The sequence below is a fragment of the Cervus elaphus genome, chromosome 11 (assembly GCF_910594005.1).
Source record: "Cervus elaphus chromosome 11, mCerEla1.1, whole genome shotgun sequence".
In the NCBI taxonomy this organism is placed as follows: domain Eukaryota; kingdom Metazoa; phylum Chordata; class Mammalia; order Artiodactyla; family Cervidae; genus Cervus; species Cervus elaphus.
The window spans coordinates 102329440-102351311 of record NC_057825.1 but is presented as its reverse complement, the minus strand read 5'-3'; the positions used below and the strand labels follow the sequence as shown (position 1 = coordinate 102351311).

The window sequence follows — 21872 nt, the reverse complement described above, 5'->3', positions numbered from 1 at the left end:
AGACAATGCATCATAGAAATGACAGAGTTTCAACACTGGAACAAGATAAGATGTGATATAACAACCAACAGTTCAGTCACTGCACTCTATAAAGAAAGAAGTATGGCATCAGAACATGTAAAATGTCCTTCCAGTCAAAGCAGAGTCTGGACCTTTCATTCCAGCTGGCCAAAGGGAACTCAGAAATGTGTGGTAAGACAGGGCTGAGGGAAAAGGGAAAATACTCTAAAACAGAAATGCCAAAATGTGTTGGCTCTCTTTAATTCAAGCAACCTCTTAAATTTCATACCTCTGGATTTATCAGGTAACAAGGGAGAGCTATTAAAAAAAAAAAAAAAAAAAAAACCTGGAAAGCAAAACACTAACAACGATGGTTAAGAAAGCAAAGGGAACTGAGCATATATGGGCCCCAGGCTTTTCTGTCATATATTTTTAAATGTTTGACCTTGTGAATATATTACTCAAACACTAAATTAAAAGCAACAAATAAAACTAACACCCTAAAATTTACATACTTTAACTTTATGAGAACTTTGGGCCTTACTCTTAAAGCCTATGTAACTTCAGTGTGAGCCATAATGTTAAGAAGCTTAACCGTCAGAGGTCTTCTCTCTAGTAGAGAAGGAAATAAAAACTGACGCCTCAGGAGAGTGGGTCTCCTTCCTCTCCATTAAAACATACATAGATTATCTCTGAATTAGCCATGTACGTGTATATATGTACACATGTACACACACACATTTATGTATATCATAGAATACCTTGAATCAATAGAACAGCACACATATTCTCACTTTTATCTCACTGCTCACTGATGCGTTTCTGTCACATGGAAATTTAGCATTACACAGTTAGTTTGAACGAAGAATGCTTACAGAACAAGCACTCCTATTTAGGGGAGGATGTGGCTTTAAAATAGTATACACTGTATCACAATGGCAAAAACTTTAATTCATACCTCAGTGTCCAAAAAAACTACTTCTAGACACTGGATCTCTCTTTTTTCTCTCTGATCTCCAGAAAGTCTAGAGCTAGACCTGTGGTTCCCTTTCAACTGTTGTAGTCATTTTAAACATTTCTGTGTAGGAGTTTCACTCCTCATAGAATTTGGTACTTAATCCAAATCCGATCCAAAGGTAAGGTGCTATTTAATTTTCACTTTAATTTCATTTAATTTTAATTTTCACTTTAATTTTCATTTTATTTCACATAAAATAAACATATTTTATAAGCAGTCTTAAATTCTTTTTGGAATAAGAATGAACATGGAGCAGAAAGAAAGTAGAACAGCAGAGAGGTGAGTGGAAAGCAGGTATTAGACAGAAAATGATTAAAAGGTTTCTATCAGCTTTCTATCAAAGGACAAATAAATTCACAAAGGCAATAAAATTTGTAAGAATGAACACAAACACAAAAAAATCTGTTTAAGATGTTTTCTGATTCTGAGAAAACAAGCCTTATAAAACATTATCAATTTTATAGTATTATATATAAAATTTTATATCATTTAGAAAAGTTTTAATTTTCTTCTTTATGAAAATATAAGGCTTTGTTACACTTTAAAGAAAGATTACCATTAAAATGATTATTTCTTAAAATTAGCACCTAAAGGAGTAAGTATAAATTATACAGGAAATTAACTTATTGGAAATTCCTCATTTCCCTGTCATGTTAAATAAATGAAGGTTTAAAACTATCTTCTTTGCAAATGTAACAATGTTTATATAATAACTTGTGGCTACTAGTGTTATCCAGTTTTACACAGTCATTCATAAATTTCATGTTTTGCTCATTTTTGGCCATGCCTCGCAGCATGTGAACTTCCCTGACCCCTGCAGTGGAAGTATGGATTCTTAACCACTGGACCACAAGGGAAGTCCTTAATTTCATGTTTAAGAGTGGCCAAACATATCAATTTATTAACTCATAATAACAACTGGTTGATTTCAAGTTTTCTCGCCTTAACTGCATTAACTAATTGCTGTATACTTATCAGCAATACTAAGGGAAATTTAAAATATAATCTTTTATATTAAAAATAATATCCTTTAATAGTATAGCAGAACCTGAAGGAAACAGCCTCTGCCCATAAAAATCTAATAACCAAATTATTTTGAACTTGAGTTACAAGTTAAAATCCCTAAACTCAAGGCTATCTTGTTTCTGCTCTATTTCTCTTCAAAAACAAAGCTTAATAGCAAGTCTGCTTTCAAGGCCTCACACTCCAGTCTGATTTATTGCTTCAGATCAAACCCTTTGCAATTAATTACTAATGCATCAATGGCACTGGAAATGACCATCAATCCCAAGAAGACAGTAGCTATAAGACAGCTGGAAATAGAACAGGTAGACCCAAACAGATACAATACTATCATGACGCCTGACACACCTTCTTCCTTGCTTGGTGCCCTCTGAGGTTGGGTGCTGCTTGGCTCTTCGTCGTCTTGGTATTTCTGAGTAAGTCTAACAAACAGAGCTCTCTGCACAGCAGGGAGGAGGCCCAGCGCAGGCAGGGGGCCACGGCCCGTCACGTTACCGCTGCTGTCCGACCCACTCCCGCAGTCAGGTGAGCCTGGAACAACTGGAGCCTGGTGCTGGGCAAAGTCGCCGTGCCACGCCCCGTCTACACACACAGCACAAAAAGACAAGACACTGACTGAGCGCACAACTCCAGGAGACAAGCACCACGATGCCTTGTGAGAAACTGAGTTACAATAATGTCCTATTTGATTATCAGATTACTATGTGACAGCAAGCACTGTTTAAAGTTATCTCAAGGTCTATTGTTACAAATATTCGGTTAAATTTAAAACACATTTTAATATTTCAATTTCATCATATTTTCCTTTATTTAAAATACACATGCCTTTCATGTTGCTAAAGAAACACAGGACTCCAGATATTTTAAGTTAGAAATGAGTTATTTAGAAAGGTAAACTTACCACCAGAGTTACTGGGTGGCTGAAAATTATGGACAGCATGCTGTGAATAGTAATGATCATAAAATTCAGCAGGGTTTTGTAAGGACTCATAGCTGGTACCGAGCTGCCTTTCACCAGGCGGGTGCGATGAGCCTGGAGAGCAGTGATTCTCTCGAGGCACTCTCATCACGTGTTCTGGAAAGCCCGGGCAGTGGTAAGCAGCACTCACACTTGGTGGTGTCAAAGGTGTATCCGGCTGACCAAGTACCCCGGCCTGACCGCGAGGGCCCACAGTTCCTTGGGGGGGAGGCAGCAAAGGTGGGCTCTGTGGCACTGGTGGGCCAGGACAGTGTCCGGGGGAGCCGGGGTGCATCACAGGACTGTTGTGTCCCTGAGACATGTTAGGGCCAGGACCTGGACTTGACCCAGAACTATAGACATGTTGAGGACGTGGGCTGCTTTCCTGAAATTGTGGTCCTGGTGGCGAGGCACTGTTATAAAATGCTGGTGGCCTGTGGACAAAAGAATAATATTTCTTAGTACAAAGAAGAGGCAACCAAGAACATTACATCTCTAAATAGATATTGGACCTTTGCTGACAAAGGTCCATCTACTCAAGGCTATGGTTTTTCCAGTAGTCATGTATGGATGTGAGAGTTGGACCATAAAGAAAGCTGAGCACCATAGAACTGATGCCTTCGAACTGTGGTGCTGGAGAAGACTCTTGAGAGTCCCTTGAACAGCAAGGAGATCAAACCAATCAATCCTAAAGGAGATAAACCCTGAATATTCATTGGAAGGAATGAAAAATTTAACTTACTTCTTTCCGATTTTATGTGCTAAATCCACAGTAGGTTTTACAACTATTTCAAAAAGAGATGGAATTTTCTTAAAATCATCAGAGAGATCTGTCTGAAAACCATCTTCAGGATCAGAAAAGGGAAAATGCTCCAGTGGGGTTGGCAGAAGTCCAACTCCTGGAGGTGGTTTGGGAAGAGGAGTTATGCCATGCTTTCTAAGTTCTTCTAATTCTCTTTCGTCTTCATTTGCAGCTTCTTCAGTATTCAACACCTAAGGATAATTGGCCAAGATTTACTATTTCAAAACAAGCTTTCTTCCTCACATTTAAAACTGTGAAGACTTGAATAAACTAGTTTTGTTAACAGAAAAATATAATACTAAATTTGAAATAGATCAGAGATAGTGAACTAATTTTTTATAAAGAATATGAGGTTCAAAGAGGTAAAGGATATTTCTCAAAGTAAGTTAGCTTTTTTAGAGGTCACATTTTGTGGTTCCCAAAGGCAGAGGGTAGGAGGAGTAGGAACTGGATGAAGGTACTAAAAAGGTACAAACTTCAAGTTATAAGATAAGTAAGTACTAGGGATGTGAGGCACAACATGGCAAATATAATTAACAGCACTGTACCGTTATACACAAAATCTGTTAAGGGTGTTAAGTCCTAACAGTTCTCAACACAGAAAAAAAATCTTTTCTGTTTCTTTAATTTTGTATCTATTTGAGATAATGGATGTTTGCTAAGCTTGCGATAATTTCATGATGTATGTAAGTTGAATCATTATGTTGTACACCTTATTCAGTGTTGTATACCAATTATATCTAAATAAAACTGGAAAATAAATGACATTTGAACAAAAGCTCAACCAATAAAAATAAAATTTATGATGGACTGGTTGAAAAAATTTGTGATGGATTGTTTTTTAATGGCAGAACAATGATAAGAACAAAAGATTCTGGGTTTTTTTTTAAGGTTAAGGCAACTATATTATTTGCTATCATTAATAACTAAAGAACTGTAATAGGTGCCACTAACTGAGCTTTTACTATTTACTAGGAGTGGCACGAAGTGTTTCCTGTACATCACAATTGAATCTTATAAGAACAAAATATTCTTAATTCTTAGTCCAATATTCCTGCTTTTCTAACATACTACATTAACAGAATAAAACATAAAATAATAAGTCCTTGCTTTCTCAGCAAGAAAGTGAAGTCGCTCAGTTCTGTCCGACTCTTTGTGACCCCATGGATTGTAACCTGCCAGACTCCTCTGTCCATGAATTCTCTAGGCATAAAATAACTTATAAAACATAATTAAAGTCTAATGAATCTGTAATCAAGGTGCAAAAATATTACTCACTTTGTCCAAAAGTTTCTTTGTTTCTTTAGTCAGATCATCATGTGAAAATTTACAGTTGTCTCCTTGGTAACATTTTGCTCCACTGTGATAGAACTTACATGGAAATTCATGTAAATAAAAATATTAAGGAACAGACCAAGTAAAATCAAACTCTCATATTTTTAAAACAAAAAATACAACTGTGAAATCAATACAACTTTATTACCATATATTATACTAAATTTTCAACAGTAACAGATTATTTAATTTTTAAGAGTAAATATTTTAAATGTGCTGTGGCAGATCATTCAAAAATTTTAAGTCTCTCCTACTCTATTAGAACTACAAAACAAGTTTTTTAAGAGCTTAATTTTTTTATTTTAAAAAACTTGACTGTACAAACTCTATTATTTTTTGTCAGTGATAGATATTTATGTCTTCTATAACAGTAGAGTTAGTAATGTGGGTAATTAACAGAGACTTCCTTAAAAAGAGCTCTCGATCAAGATTTACAAATCATCTCCCAAATTACCATTGTAAATAAATTATGTCTAAAATTTAGTGAAAAATCTAGCTGCTTTCACCACTGATGAAGAGAGTCATGTTAAGATTTCAACAGTTTGTTGAGAGTACCATGAGCGGAAAATGTTACATATAAACAGAACTTGGATAATCAGCTAACTCCACTAATAACGTATTTATTTATATTTATACTGGCTGCCCTGGGTCCTCACTGTTGTGTGCAGGCTCCTCTAGCTGTGACTGGGGGCACAGGCTTCCCACTGCGCTGGCCTCTCCTGTTGCTGAGCGCGGGCTCCAGGCTGTGCAGACTTCAGCACTTGCAAAGCATGGGGCGCAGTAACTGTGGCATGCGGGCTTAGCTGCCCCGCAGCCTGTGGGATCTTCCTGGACCAGGGATTGAACCTGTGTCCCCTGCTTTGGCTGGGGGATTCTTTTTTGTTAGTTACATCAATTTCATTTTTTCAACTGGAGGATAATTGGTTTACAGAACTGTGTTAGTTTCTGCCATACATGAGCATGAATCAGCCATAGGTACACAGTACGCCCCTTCCCTCTTGAGCCTCTCTCCCCCTCCCTCCCCATCGCACCCTCTCGGTCGTCACAGAGCCCCAGGTTTGAGCTCCCTGTGTCACACAGCAAATTCCCACTGGCTATCTGTTTTACACATCATAACGCATATGTTTCTGTGTTATTCTTTCAACTGTCCCTCCCTCTCCTTCCCCTGCTGCGTTTACAATCCGTTCTCTATGTCTGTGTCTCCACTGCCTTGTAAATAGGTTCATCAGTACCGTCTTTCTAGATTCAACAAACATACATATTTGTGTTTCTCTTTCTGATTTACTTTACTCAGTATTCATCCACCTCACTAGAACTGATTCGAATGACTCCTTGTTATGGCTGAGTGATATTCCACTGCGTATACGTACCACAGCCTCGTTATCCACTCATCTGTTGATGGACATCGGAGCTGCCTTCATGCCCTGGCTATTGTAAGTAGTGCTGCCATGGACACTGAGGTCTCTCCAATAACCATTTTTTAAAAGTTGAAGTATAGTTAATTTATAATGTTGTGTAAGTTTCAGGTATACAGCAAAGTGATTCAGTTATACATATATACATCTACTCTCTTTCAAGAAAACAATTTTTTAAAGTAAAAATGGCTATAGCTATTTATAATGGCTATAGTGTAATTTAATTATGTAAACTCTGTTACTTTACACAATAAAACAAAATACAGAACAAATAAATTTTGAGCAAATGTTTATATCTATGAAGAAAATAAAGGGGTCTGATATGTCATGTTAAAGTTAAATATCCCAACAATCAAAACCACAGGCTAATCTTAAAAATTTGGAGACAAAGAGCTAAACAAAATATTAAATCTAGAAGTATAGTGAAAAATATACCATTTCAGCTGGTATATGTTCCGGGAATTTCTGAGTAGTTTTTGGAAATTTATTACTGAAATCATCACACTGATAAGGTCGAGAAAGAAAAATCATGTGATTACCTTAGCAGATACAAAAGACAACTGAAAAAATTCAAGATTTTTTAATATTACAACCTCTTAGTAAAATAAGGATATATACTAGATGTTGTTGTTTAGTCTCTAAGTCATGCTCAACTCTTTGCAACCCCATGGACTGTAGCCTGCTATGCTCCTCTGTCCATGGAATTTCCCAGGCAAGAATACTGGAGTGGGTTGCCATTTCCTTCTCCAGGAGATCTTCCTGACAGAGGGATCGAACCCGAGTCTCCTGTTTGGCAGGCATATTCTTTACTACTGAGACACCTAGGAAGTCAAAGGATTTACATACTTAACCTGATTTTTTTAAAAATCAATCTTAAAATTGCCAATCTTAAAATTGCCAAAGCAAAAGGGCATTACCTTTGAAACATGCTTTATGCTCCACAATTCCTATCATTTAACATTTTTCTGGAAATGTAGCCAATACTATTAAAATTGTCTGGCATAGTCATCTCTGGCATGACTATGGAGAAAAATATAAGAATAGATGGGAAGAATTCAGAAACAGTTCAATAAGGTGTCTGGTTACAGATGGCTAACAAACACATGAAAAGGTGCTCAACATCACTCATTATTAGAGAAATGCAAATCAAAACCACAATGAGGTACCATTACACACCAGTCAGGATGGCTGCTATCCAAAAGTCTACAAGCAATAAATGCTGGAGAGGCTGTGGAGAAAAGGGAACCCTCTCACACTGTTGGTGGGAATGCAAACTAGTACAGCCACTATGGAAAACAGTGTGGAGATTCCTTAAAAAACTGGAAATAGAACTGCCATATGACCCAGCAATACCACTTCTGGGCATACACACTGAGGAAACCAGATCTGAAAGAGACATGTGCACCCCAATGTTCATCGCAGCACTGTTTATAATAGCCAGGACATGGAAGCAACCTAGATGCCCATCAGCAGATGAATGGATAAGGAAGCTGTGGTACATATACACCATGGAATTTTACTCAGCCGTCAAAAAGAATTCATTTGAACCAGTCCTAATGAGATGGATGAAACTGGAGCCCCTTATACAGAGTGAAGTAAGCCAGAAAGATAAAGAACATTACAGCATACTAACACATATATATGGAATTTAGAAAGATGGTAACGATAACCCTATATGCAAAACAGAAAAAGAGACACAGAAATACAGAACAGACTTTTGAACTCTGTGGGAGAAGGTGAGGGTGGGATGTTTCAAAAGAACAGCATGTATACTATCTATGGTGAAACAGATCACCAGCCCAGGTGGGATGCATGAGACAGGTGCTCCGGCCTGGTGCACTGGGAAGACCCAGAGGAATCGGGTGGAGAGGGAGGTGGGAGGGGGGATCGGGATGGGGAATACGTGTAAATCTATGGCTGATTCATATCAATGTATGACAAAACCCACTGAAATGTTGTGAAGTAATTAGCCTCCAACTAATAAAAAAATTAAAAAAAAAAGTCAAAAGAAGCATAATATTTTATGCACAATAAAATTATATGAAATTTAAAAAAAAAAAAGAAAAGAAATACATCAAATCTCAAAAAAAAAACTTGTTTGAATAAGACAAATTTATTATAACATTTTTACACAAAAGGAGTATTTGCCCTTAGTGAGTATCAAACATACTATTGCACAGCAGAATGGTCAGACAGCACAATGTATAATGGTATAGTACAGAAACAAAACTATGCTCGCTGAAAACTTAGCATATGGGCAGTGACCTTTTAAATCTGTGAAGAGGAGACAACGAACTAACCATTTGGAAAATAATAAGGTCTTTACTGAAGAAAATGCTTTATATATATATATATTTAAATTAATTTATTTTTAACTGAAGGATAATTGCTTTACAAATTGGTTTTCATACATCAACACAAATCATATATACATATGGACTATATACAGTGAAATGCCACATGGGTAGAGGCAGGAATACAATTTAAATGCATCAGAAGTAGGGAAGAATATATCGGGTAGTACTTACCATTAGGTGGTAAGATTTGACAAGACTTGAATTTTATAATTTCCAACAATAATTTATTACTTATGAACCCAAGTAAATAATAATTAAGTCACAGAATAAATATGTTGTCAACTCCTTCACAAAGCACAGCCTCTTGAAATACTTACAAATATTATTTAAAGTACATTTATTTCAGATTTTTTTTTTCCAAAGGGAAGTTATTTCATTTCCCTAAAGAAAAAAACTCAATTGACCTTCTGAAGTGCAAAGGCTGAAGAGATCTGGTTTACATAATGTGCCATTTTAAATTTAAAACCAAACTAGGATTTCCAGATTGTACTTATCATTTTTAAAGCCTCAATGACACTTGAAAACTGCAATATTTTGGTTAACGTTTTTAATAAAGGATATTATGCATATAAATGCAGTTCTCTCCTTTGGTACAATATCCTTGTAAATAAAATTTGCAAATCTCTTTCCTCTTCTCCAACTCTGCATCATGATCAAATTTACATTGATCTCCCTGTTCACAAAAAAAGAAAAGAAGAGAAAAAAAGAAACCACTGAGTTGAATTTTCTCTGTGGTGTTTCATGGTAGAACCATGGTCGTATCTCCAGTCTTTAAATAGTGAGCCTACAGTAATTCAAACAGTCCCTTAGAGTTCTCGCCCAGGACAGTGGATGTGGCTTTGGGTGGAGAGGCCAAACGGTGAGCACGACCTCAGAGGACACTGCTTGGCTCACCATTTCTGGCTGAGCTAGACCATTTCAGTGAGTCTGCGGACTCACTTAACCTCTTGGTTTGACCATGAGTAAAATGAGAATAACAACAGTAACTGAACTTCACTGCATCATTGTAAACATGAAAACATTCAATATTAGTAAGCCACTTTGAACAGTACTTGCCACATAGGATCATGTGTCAGTAAAGTAAAATCTGATTTCAACAAGCTATATTATTGTCCCAGAATATAATTATATGAGTTCTGATATACAGTATTCAATGCAAGATCCATTTTGAAGAACTAGTTTTATTCCAACTATGAGAAAACACTCACCACCCCCAAAAATGACCTTAAATTTTAAAGATTTCAGAAGTTAAAATGATCATGTGTCAGTAAAATAAAATCTGATTTCAACAAGCTATATTATTGTCCCAGAATATAATTATATGAGTTCTGATATACAGTATTCAATGCAAGATCCATTTTGAAGAACTAGTTTTATTCCAACTATGAGAAAACACTCACCACCCCCAAAAATGACCTTAAATTTTAAAGATTTCAGAAGTTAAAATGATTTATGATACCCCTATAAATGTACCTTAATACATCTCCCTTCCAGAAAGTATTTGCAGATTTGTTTTCCTTTATGTTCCACTGTATGTTGATTAATAAATTCCTGAGTCATAATCTTCCATTTTTTCCCTGGTTTACTATACTGCAAGAAAAAAATTTACTTAAATAAAACATATGAAGTATTAAAAAGACATTAAAATTCATACTCAAATGAATCTAGAAAGCAGTACACATTGATTATTAAAAGTGGTGACGATGGAACATTATGATGCTATTTATTTATCTGGAGAGAGGCGATGCATGCAAGCATGCTTTCAGAAAACTGCTTGCTGATACTGGTAGTTGCAAAGAACCCTATCTCTAATTTAATGAAGACATATAACTACATTTTTCAAAATAAAACTGTGAAAACTTTAAACTTAACAATACTCAGTTTTGGCAAAGACACAATAAAATACGCACTTTCATGTATAGTTGATAGAAAACTTAAAATATAGATATTGTTTGACACAAAATTTGTACTTTTCAGCACAAAATTCTGAAGGAATTATCAGGAAGCCACATGAAGATTTATTCACAAAAATAACCATTGCAGAATTATTTACAGGTAAAACAAACAAAATCTAGAAATACTCTACACATCTGAAACTAGAAGAAAAATAAAACACATTATGGTACATTTAGAATATTATAAAGTCATTTAAAAAATCATGAGATGGAAAGACAAATCTGGGGACACAAAATGTTCACAATACCTTACCAAGCGAAAAAGTGATCTGAGTTTATAATAATAAAGACAAAGGAAAAAACAACTAAAAGAATATACCCCTACCTTTAAGAGTGTGTATCTCTAGATGAATTTCTACAGTTATACATTGCTTGCATGTGTGGTTATTTTGTACTTTCGTTAGGGAAAAAAACTGAGGATATATTACCTTTAACTTTTAAATTTAAGAAAATTAAGAAAAACGAGTATATGATAGGAAACCTCACAGCCCTGCTTGCTTTCCTTAGTTCTCCTCAGGCCCCTATTCAACTTTTGCTGCAAGTATAAGAAGGCTGAATAACAAGACAGTATGAGCTCTATAAAACAGACTGCTTTTCAAGCTCCTAGCAGGCACAGTGCCTTGCACACTGTAGGAGGTTCATAACGATTTACTTTTCTGAATTGATATAAGTTTTCCCTTTTCCCTCAATTTGCAAGATGATGAAGAACAAAGCACAATCTACTGAAATCTCTCATAGCAAACACCTGACAAAATAGGTAAAGTTAAATCTGATTCTCAGCGCTCACAACTGATGAATGATATAATTCACCAGATTTCTGGGGGAAAAAAAAGTATCAGAATACCAGGAAAACATAATCTTCAAATTTCTTTTTAAAAAGTATATATAGGGGAGGAGCCAAGATGGCGGAGGAGTAGGACGGGGAGACCCCTTTCTCTCCTACAAATTCATCAAAAGAATAACTGAACGCAGAGCAAACTTCACAGAACAACTTCTGATCGCTAGCTGAGGTCATCAGGCGCCCAGAAAAGCAGCCCATTGTCTTCGAAAGGAGGTAGGACAAAATATAAAAGATAAAAAGTGAGACAAAAGAGCTGAGGACGGAGATTCGTCCGGGAAGGGAGTCTTGGGCGGCCTTGCTTGGGGTAGGGTCCGGGCCTGAGTGCCCTGAGGACAATCGGATGGAGCTTCTGTGAGGTGCCAACTTGAACTGTGGGAGACCGAGAGAGAGAGTACATTAACCAGCCCGAACACACTGCCGGCCGTTCGCAGAACAAAGAGACCGAGAAAGTCCAGAGAAGAGCTCGCAGGCTGCGGACCGGCCCAGCCCCGCCGGAGGCAGGAGGCAGGGGGGAGGGGAAGGTCGCGGCGAGACACAGGGCGCAGGCACCCGACCGGCGCGGGCAGGGACTGGGGCTGGGGACGCGGAGGGCGGAAGGCGCGCGCACCCGACTGGCACCAGCGGAAACTGAGACTGGGTCCGCGGAAGAGAGTGGGCCCGCCACACCTGGGGAGAGTGCGCCCACCAAGCCCCTGGCTGCCTGGACCGCTCTGACGGGGAAGACACAGAGAGCAGGCGCAGCTTTTCGCTCCGCGCTTTTGTGGAACACCCGAGGGCTGGAACCTCGCGCAGCGCGGGGCGCGCTCCATATAGAACAGCCGGGAGCCTGAGCAGCGCAGACGGAGAAAGCGGCGTCAACCCCTCCCGGCAGCGCCAGCTCGTCCCCGCGGCGCAAGCCCGTCCCCACAGCGCCAGCCCCTCCCCACAGCGCCAGCCCCTCCCCGCAGAGCGACGGAACTAGCTACCTGAATAAGAGTCCACCTCCGCCCGTCTGTGTCAGGGCGGAAATGAGGCTCTGAAGAGACCGGCAAACAGAAGTCAAATAAACAAAGGGAACCGCTTCAGAAGGGACTGGTGCAACAGATTAAAATCCCTCTAGGAAACACCGACTACACCGTAAGGGGCCTGTAGATACCGAGAAGTGTAAGCTGGAACGAGGAGCTATCTGAAACTGAGCCGAACCCACACTGACCGCAACAGCTCCAGAGAAACTCCTAGATATAATTTTACTTTTTTCTCTTTTTTTTTTTCTTTTTTTTATTTTTTATTTTTTCTCTTTTATTTTCCTTTTAAATCCCCTATTACTCCCCCATTACTCCTTAACTTTCATTTTCATAGATTTTTATGATTTTTTTAATTAGGGGGAAAAAAATTTTTTTTTTCTTTTTTCTTCTTTTTTTTTTTTTCTTTCCTTTTTCTCTTCTATTTTCTATTTTTCTTTTCCTCTTATTTCTTTTAAAGTCCTCTAGTACTCCTCTACTACTCCTTAATTTTCATTTTCAACACACTATAACCTTACAAAAAAAAAAAAAAAAGAAGAGAAGCCCTATTTTAAAACCGAAGATTATTCTCTCCCAATCTTGACTCTCTGTTTTCTACCTCAGAACACCTCTATTTCCTCCTTTCCCCTTCTCTTCCCAATCCAATTCTGTGAATCTTTGTAGGTGACTGGGCTACGGAGAACACTCTGGGAACAGACAGCTGCGTAGATCTGTCTCTCTCCTCTTGAGTCCCCCTTTTTCTCCTCCTGCTCATCTCTATCTCCCTCCTCCCTCTCCTCTTCTTCATGTAACTCTGTGAACCTCTCTGGGTATGCCTAACAGGGGAGAATCTTTTCGCCATTAACCTAGAAGTTTTCTTATCAGGGCTGTATAGCTGGAGAAGTCCTGAGACTACAGGAAGAATAAAACTGAAATCCAGAGGCAGGAGACTTAAGCCCAAAACCTGAGAACACCAGAAAACTCCTGACTACATGGAACTTTAAGTAATAAGTGGCCGTCCAAAAGCCTCCATACCTACACTGAAAGCAACCACCACCCAAGAGCCAATAAGTTTTAGAGCAAGACATACCACGCAAATTCTCCAGCAACGCAGGAACATAGCCCTGAACGTCAACATACAGGCTGCCCAAGGTCACACCTAACACATAGACCCATCTCAAAACTCATTACTGGGCACTCCATTGCTCTCCAAAGAGAAGAAATCAAGTTCCACGCACCAGTACACTGACGCAAGCTTCCCTAACCAGGAAACCTTGACAAGCCAATCGTCTAACCCCACCCACTGGGTAAATCTTCCACAATAAAAAGGAACCACAGACCTCCAGAATACAGAAAGCCCACTCCAGACACAGCAATCTAAACAAGATGAAAAGGCAGAGAAATACCCAACAGGTAAAGGAACATGAAAAATGCCCACCAAGTCAAACAAAAGAGGAGGAGATAGGGAATCTACCTGAAAAAGAATTTAGAATAATGATAATAAAAATGATCCAAAATCTTGAAAACAAAATGAAGTTACAGATAAATAGCCTGGAAACAAAAATTGAAAAGATACAAGAAATGTTTAATAAAGACCTAGAAGAAATAAAAAAGACTCAATTAAAAATGAATAATGCAATGAATGAGATCAAAAACACTTTGGAGGGAACCAAGAGTAGACTAACGGAAGCAGAAGATAGGATAAGTGAGATAGAAGATAAAATGGTGGAAATAAATGAAGCAGAGAGGAAAAAAGAAAAAAGGATCAAAAGAAATGAGGACAACCTCAGGGACCTCTGGGACACTGTGAAACGCCCCAACATTCGAATCATAGGAGTCCCAGAAGAAGAAGACAAAAAGAAAGGCCATGAGAAAATACTCGAGGAGATAATAGCTGAAAACTTCCCTAAAATGGGAAGGAAATAGTTACACAGATCCAAGAAACCCAGAGAGTCCCAAACAGGACAAACCCAAGGCAAAACACCCCAAGACACATATTAATCAAATTAACAAAGATCAAACACAAAGAACAAATATTAAAAGCAGCAAGGGAGAAACAACAAATAACACACAAAGGGATTCCCATAAGGATAACAGCTGATCTATCAATAGAAACCCTCCAGGCCAGAAGGGAATGGCAGGACGTACTGAAAGTAATGAAAGAGAATAACCTACAATCTAGATTACTGTATCCAGCAAGGATCTCATTCAGATATGAAGGAGAACTCAAAAGCTTTACAGATAAGCAAAAGCTGAGAGAATTCAGCACCACCAAACCAGCTCTTCAACAAATGCTAAAGGATCTTCTCTAGACACGAAATGCAGAAAGGTTGTATAAACGTGAACCCAAAACAACAAAGTAAATGGCAACGGGACCACACCTATCAATAATTACCCTAAATGTAAATGGGTTGAATGCCCCAACCAAAAGACAAAGATTGGCTGAATGGATACAAAAACAAGACCCCTATATATGCTGTCTACAAGAGACCCACCTCAAAACAAGAGACACATACAGACTGAAAGTGAAGGGCTGGAAAAAAATATTTCATGCAAACGGAGACCAAAAGAAAGCAGGAGTCGCAATACTCATATCAGATAAAATAGACTTTCAAATAAAGGATGTGAAAAGAGACAAAGAAGGACACTACATAATGATCAAAGGATCAATCCAAGAAGAAGATATAACAATTATAAATATATATGCACCCAACATAGGAGCACCGCAATATGTACGGCAAACACTAACGAGTATGAAAGAGGAAATTAATAGTAACACAATAATAGTGGGAGACTTTAATACCCCACTCACAACTATGGATAGATCAACTAAACAGAAAATTAACAAGGAAACACAAACCTTCAATGACACAATGGACCAGCTAGACCTAATTGATATCTATAGGACATTTCACCCCAAAACAATCAACTTCACCTTTTTCTCAAGTGCACACGGAACCTTCTCCAGAATAGATCACATCCTGGGCCATAAATCTGGTCTTGGAAAATTCAAAAAAATTGAAATCATTCCAGTCATCTTTTCTGACCACAGTGCAGTAAGATTAGATCTCAATTACAGGAAAAAAATTGTTAAAAATTCAAACATATGGAGGCTAAATAACACGCTTCTGAATAACCAACAAATCATAGAAGAAATCAAAAAAGAAATCAAAATATGTATAGAAATGAATGAAAATGAAAACACAACAACCCAAAACCTATGGGACACTGTAAAAGCAGTGCTTAGGGGAAGGTTCATAGCATTACAGGCTTATATCAAGAAACAAGAAAAAAACCAAATAAATAACCTAACTCTACACCTAAAGCAATTAGAGAAGGAAGAAATGAAGAACCCCAGGGTTAGCAGAAGGAAAGAAATCTTAAAAATCAGGGCAGAAATAAATGCAAAAGAAACTAAAGAGACCATAGCAAAAATCAACAAAGCTAAAAGCTGGTTTTTTGAAAAAATAAACAAAATTGACAAACCATTAGCAAGACTCATTAAGAAGCAAAGAGAGAAGAACCAAATTAACAAAATTAGAAATGAAAATGGAGAGATCACAACAGACAACACTGAAATACAAAGGATCATAAGAGACTACTACCAGCAGCTCTATGCCAATAAAATGGACAACCTGGATGAAATGGACAAATTCTTAGAAAAGTATAACCTTCCAAAACTGAACCAGGAAGAAATAGAAGATCTTAACAGACCCATCACAAGCAAGGAAATCGAAACTGTAATCAAAAATCTTCCAGCAAACAAAAGCCCAGGACCAGATGGCTTCACAGCTGAATTCTACCAAAAATTTAGAGAAGAGCTAACACCTATCTTACTCAAACTCTTCCAGAAAATTGCAGACGAAGGTAAGCTTCCAAACTCATTCTATGAGGCCACCATCACCCTTATTCCAAAACCAGACAAAGATGCCACAAAAAAAGAAAACTACAGACCAATATCACTGATGAACATAGATGCAAAAATCCTTAACAAAATTATAGCAAACAGAATCCAACAACATATTAAAAAAAGCATACACCACGACCAAGTGGGCTTTATCCCAGGAATGCAAGGATTCTTTAATATCTGCAAGTCAATCAATGTAATACACCACATTAACAAATTGAAAGATAAAAACCATATGATTATCTCAATAGATGCAGAGAAAGCCTTTGACAAAATTCAACACTCATTTATGATTAAAACTCTCCAAAAAGCAGGAATAGAAGGAACATACCTCAACATAATAAAAGCTATATATGACAAACCCACAGCAAGCATCACCCTCAATGGTGAAAAATTGAAAGCATTTCCCCTGAAATCAGGAACAAGACAAGGGTGCCCACTCTCACCACTACTATTCAACATAGTGTTGGAAGTTTTGGCCACAGCAATCAGAGCAGAAAAAGAAGTAAAAGGAATCCAGATAGGAAAAGAAGAAATGAAACTCTCACTGTTTGCAGATGACATGATCCTCTACATAGAAAACCCTAAAGACTCTACCAGAAAATTACTAGAACTAATCAATGAATATAGTAAAGTTGCAGGATATAAAATCAACACACAGAAATCCCTTGCATTCCTATATACTAACAATGAAAAAAACAGAAAGAGAAATTAAGGAAACAATACCATTCACCATTGCAACAAAAAGCATAAAATACTTAGGAGTATATCTACCTAAAGAAACAAAAGACCTATACATAGAAAACTATAAAACACTGATGAAAGAAATCAAAGAGGACACAAACAGATGGAGAAACATACCGTGTTCATGGATTGGAAGAATCAATATTGTCAAAATGGCTATTCTACCCAAAGCAATCTATAGAGTCAATGCAATCCCTATCAAGCTACCAACGGTATTTTTCACAGAACTAGAACAAATAATTTCACAATTTGTATGGAAATACAAAAAACCTCGAATAGCCAAAGTAATCTTGAGAAAGAAGAATGGAACTGGAGGAATCAACCTGCCTGACTTCAGACTCTACTACAAAGCCACAGTCATCAAGACAGTATGGTACTGGCACAAAGACAGAAATATAGATCAATGGAACAGAATAGAAAGCCCAGAGATAAATCCACGAACCTATGGACACCTTATCTTTGACAAAGGAGGCAAGGATATACAATGGAAAAAAGACAACCTCTTTAACAAGTGGTGCTGGGAAAACTGGTCAACCACTTGTAAAAGAATGAAACTAGAACACTTTCTAACACCATACACAAAAATAAACTCAAAATGGATTAAAGATCTAAATGTAAGACCAGAAACTATAAAACTCCTAGAGGAGAACATAGGCAAAACACTCTCCGACATAAATCACAGCAAGATCCTCTATGACCCACCTCCCAGAATATTGGAAATAAAAGCAAAACTAAACAAATGGGACCTAATGAAACTTAAAAGCTTTTGCACTACAAAGGAAACTATAAGTAAGGTGAAAAGACAGCCCTCAGATTGGGAGAAAATAATAGCAAATGAAGAAACAAAGGATTAATCTCAAAAATATACAAGCAACTCCTGAAGCTCAATTCCAGAAAAATAAATGACCCAATTCAAAAATGGGCCAAAGAACTAAACAGACATTTCTCCAAAGAAGACATACAGATGGCTAACAAACACATGAAAAGATGCTCAACATCACTCATTATTAGAGAAATGCAAATCTAAACCACAATGAGGTACCATTACACGCCAGTCAGGATGGCTGCTATCCAAAAGTCTACAAGCAATAAATGCTGGAGAGGGTGTGGAGAAAAGGGAACCCTCTTACACTGTTGGTGGGAATGCAAGCTAGTACAGCCGCTATGGAAAACAGTGTGGAGATTTCTTAAAAAACTGGAAATAGAACTGCCATATGACCCAGCAATCCCGCTCCTGGGCATACACACTGAGGAAACCAGATCTGAAAGAGACACGTGCACCCCAATGTTCATTGCAGCACTGTTTATAATAGCCAGGACATGGAAGCAACCTAGATGCCCATCAGCAGATGAATGGATAAGGAAGCTGTGGTACATATACACCATGGAATATTACTCAGCCGTCAAAAAGAATTCATTTGAACCAGTCCTAATGAGATGGATGAAACTGGAGCCCCTTATACAGAGTGAAGTAAGCCAGAAAGATAAAGAATATTACAGCATACTAACGCATATATATGGAATTTAGAAAGATGGTAATGATAACCCTATATGCAAAACAGAAAAAGAGACACAGAAATACAGAACAGACTATTGAACTATGTGGGAGAATGTGAGGGTGGGATATTTCAAAAGAACAGCATGTATACTATCTATGGTGAAACAGATCCCCAGCCCAGGTGGGATGCATGAGACAAGTGCTCGGGCCTGGTGCACTGGGAAGACCCAGAGGAATCGGGTGGAGAGGGAGGTGGGAGGGGGGATCGGGATGGGGAATACGTGTAAATCTATGGCTGATTCATATCAATGTATGACAAAACCCACCGAAATGTTGTGAAGTAATTAGCCTCCAACTAATAAAAAATTAAAAAAAAAAAAAGAAAAAAAAAGAAAAAAAGAAAAAGTATATATAGATACACACATATACACATATATACATGTATATACATGCATACACACACGCATGCATCCCATGAAAACGCAAAGAAACGTTATACTCCACTCTGATAGGATCGTTTTAAATGTCTTCAGTTCAGTTCAGTCGCTCAGTCATGTCTGACTCTTTGCGACCCCATGGACCGCAGCACGCCAGGCCTCCCTGTCCATCACCAACTCCCAGAGTCCACCTAAACCCATGTCCATTGAGTCGGTGATGCCACCAACCATCTCATCCTCTGTTGTCCCCTTCTCCTCCTGCCCTCAATCTTTCCCAACAATCTTTCCCAACATCAGGGCCTTTTCAAATGAGTCAGCTCTTCACATCAGGTGGTCAAAGTATGGGAGTTTCAGCTTCAGCATCAGTCCTTCCAATGAACACCCAGGACTGATCTCCTTTAGGATGGACTGGTTGGATCTCCTTGCAGTCCAAGGGACTCTCAAGAGTCTTCTCCAACACCACAGTTCAAGAGCATCAATTCTTCAGCGCTCAGCTTTCTTTATATTCCAACTCTCACATCCATACATGCCCATGTAAAAACCATAGCCTTGACTAGATGGACCTTTGTTAACAAAGTAATGTCTCTGCTTTTTAATATGCTGTCTAGGTTAGTCATAACTTTCTTTCCAAGGAGTAAGTGTCTTTTCATTTCATGATTGCAGTCACCATCTGCAGTGATTTTGGAGCCCAAAAAAATAAAGTCTGACACTGTTTCCACTGTTTCCCCATCTGTTGCCACGAAGTGACGGGACCAGATGCCATGATCTTAGTTTGCTGAATATTGAGCTTTAAGCCAACTTTTTGCTCTTTAGTTCTTCTTTGCTTTCTGTTATAAGGGTGGTGTCATCTGCATATCTAAGGTTATTGATATTTCTCCCGGCAATCTTGGTTCCAGCTTGTGCTTCTTCCAGCCCAGCGTTTCTCAGGATGTACTTTGCATAGAAGTTAAATAAGCAGGGTGACAACATACAGCCTTGATGTACTCCTTTTCCTATCTGGACCCAGTCTGTTGTTCCATGTCCAGTTCTAACTGTTGCTTCCTGACCTGCATACAGGTTTCTCAAGAGGCAGGTCAGGTGGTCTGGTATTCCCATCTCTTTCAGAATTTTCCACAGTTTATTGTGATCCACATAGTCAAAGGCTTTAGCATAGTCAATAAAGCAGAAATACATGTCTTAAACCTATGTAAATTTTATTTACAAACATTTTCTATTTCCATAGGAAGCTTCCATTAGCCTCTTATCCTTATCCATCAGGGAGCAGACAGAATGAAAATCACAATCACAGAAAACTAACCAAAATGATCACATGGACCACAGCCTTGTCTAACTTGATGAAACTACAAGTCATGACATGTAGGGCCTCCGAAGATGGATGGGTCATGGTGGAGAGTTCTGTCAAAACGTGGTCCACTGGAGGAGGGAATGGCAAACTCTTTCAGTATTCCTGCCTTGAGAACCCCATGAACAGTATGAAAAGGCAAAAATATGACACCAAAAGATGAACTCACCAGGTCGGCAGGTGCCCAATATGCTCCTGGAGAAGAATGGAGAAATAACTTCAAAAAGAATGAGGCAACGGAGCCAAAGCAAAAACAGTGCTCATTTGTGGATGTGACTGGTGATGGAAGTAAAGTCTGATGCTGTAAAGAACAATATTGCATAGGAACCTGGAATGTTAGGTCCATGAATCAAGGTAAATTGGAAGTGGTCAAACAGGCAACGGCAAGAGTGAACATTGACATTTTAGGAATCAGTGAACTAAAATGGACTGGAATGGGTGAATTTAATTGAGATGACCATTATAACTACAACTGTGGCCAAAGATCCCTTACAAGAAAAGGAGTAGCCCTTGTAGTCAAAAAAAAAAAAAAAAGAGTCTGAAATGCAGTACTTGGATGCAGTCTCAAAACCAACAGAATTATCTCTGTTTGTTTCCAAGGTAGACCATTCAATATCACAGTAATCCAAGTCTATGCCCCAAACACTAATGCTGAAGAAGCTGAAGTAGAATGGTTCTATGAAGACCTACAAGACCTTCTAGAACTACCACCAAAAAAAAAGCTGTCCTTTTCACTATAGGGGACTGGAATGCAAAAGTAGTAAGTCAAGAGATGCAGGCAAGTTTGCAAAGCCTTAGAGTACAAAATGAAGCAGGGCAAAGGCTAATAGAGTTTTGCCAAGACAATGCACTGGTCATAGCAAACACCCTCTTCCAACAAAGAGAAGACTCTACACACGGACATCACCAGATGGTCAATACTGAAATCAGACTGATTATATTGTTTGCAGCCAAAGATAGAGAAGCTCTATACAGTCAGCAAAAACAAGACCAGGAGCCGATGGTGGCTCAGATCATGAACTCCTTATTGCCAAATTCAGACTTTAATTGAAGAAAGTAGGGAAAACCACTAGAACATTCAGGTATGACCTAAATCAAATCCCTTATGACTATACAGTGGAAGTGAAAAATAGATTCAAGGCATTAGATCTGACAGAGTGTCTGAAGAACTATGGATGGAGGTTCGTGACACTGTACAGGAGGCAGTCATAAAGCCCATCCCCAAAAAAAGAAATGCAAAAAGGCAAAATAGTTGCCTGA

General features: G+C 38.2%; 1 protein-coding gene across 2 annotated transcripts in view; it reads right to left on the bottom strand.

Moving 5' to 3' along the window:
• ZC3H6 (zinc finger CCCH-type containing 6) overlaps window positions 1-21872 on the bottom strand; it is a 79846-nt gene that overhangs the window by 6922 nt on the left and 51052 nt on the right. For both annotated transcript variants that reach the window (XM_043918797.1, XM_043918796.1), the window contains 6 exons: window positions 10382-10498; window positions 9470-9581; window positions 5080-5189; window positions 3742-3992; window positions 2943-3433; window positions 2390-2623 (listed from right to left, as the gene is read on the bottom strand). In XM_043918797.1, the coding sequence (XP_043774732.1) occupies window positions 2390-2623; window positions 2943-3433; window positions 3742-3992; window positions 5080-5189; window positions 9470-9581; window positions 10382-10498 (1315 nt within the window). The remainder of the gene's footprint in view (window positions 1-2389; window positions 2624-2942; window positions 3434-3741; window positions 3993-5079; window positions 5190-9469; window positions 9582-10381; window positions 10499-21872) is intronic.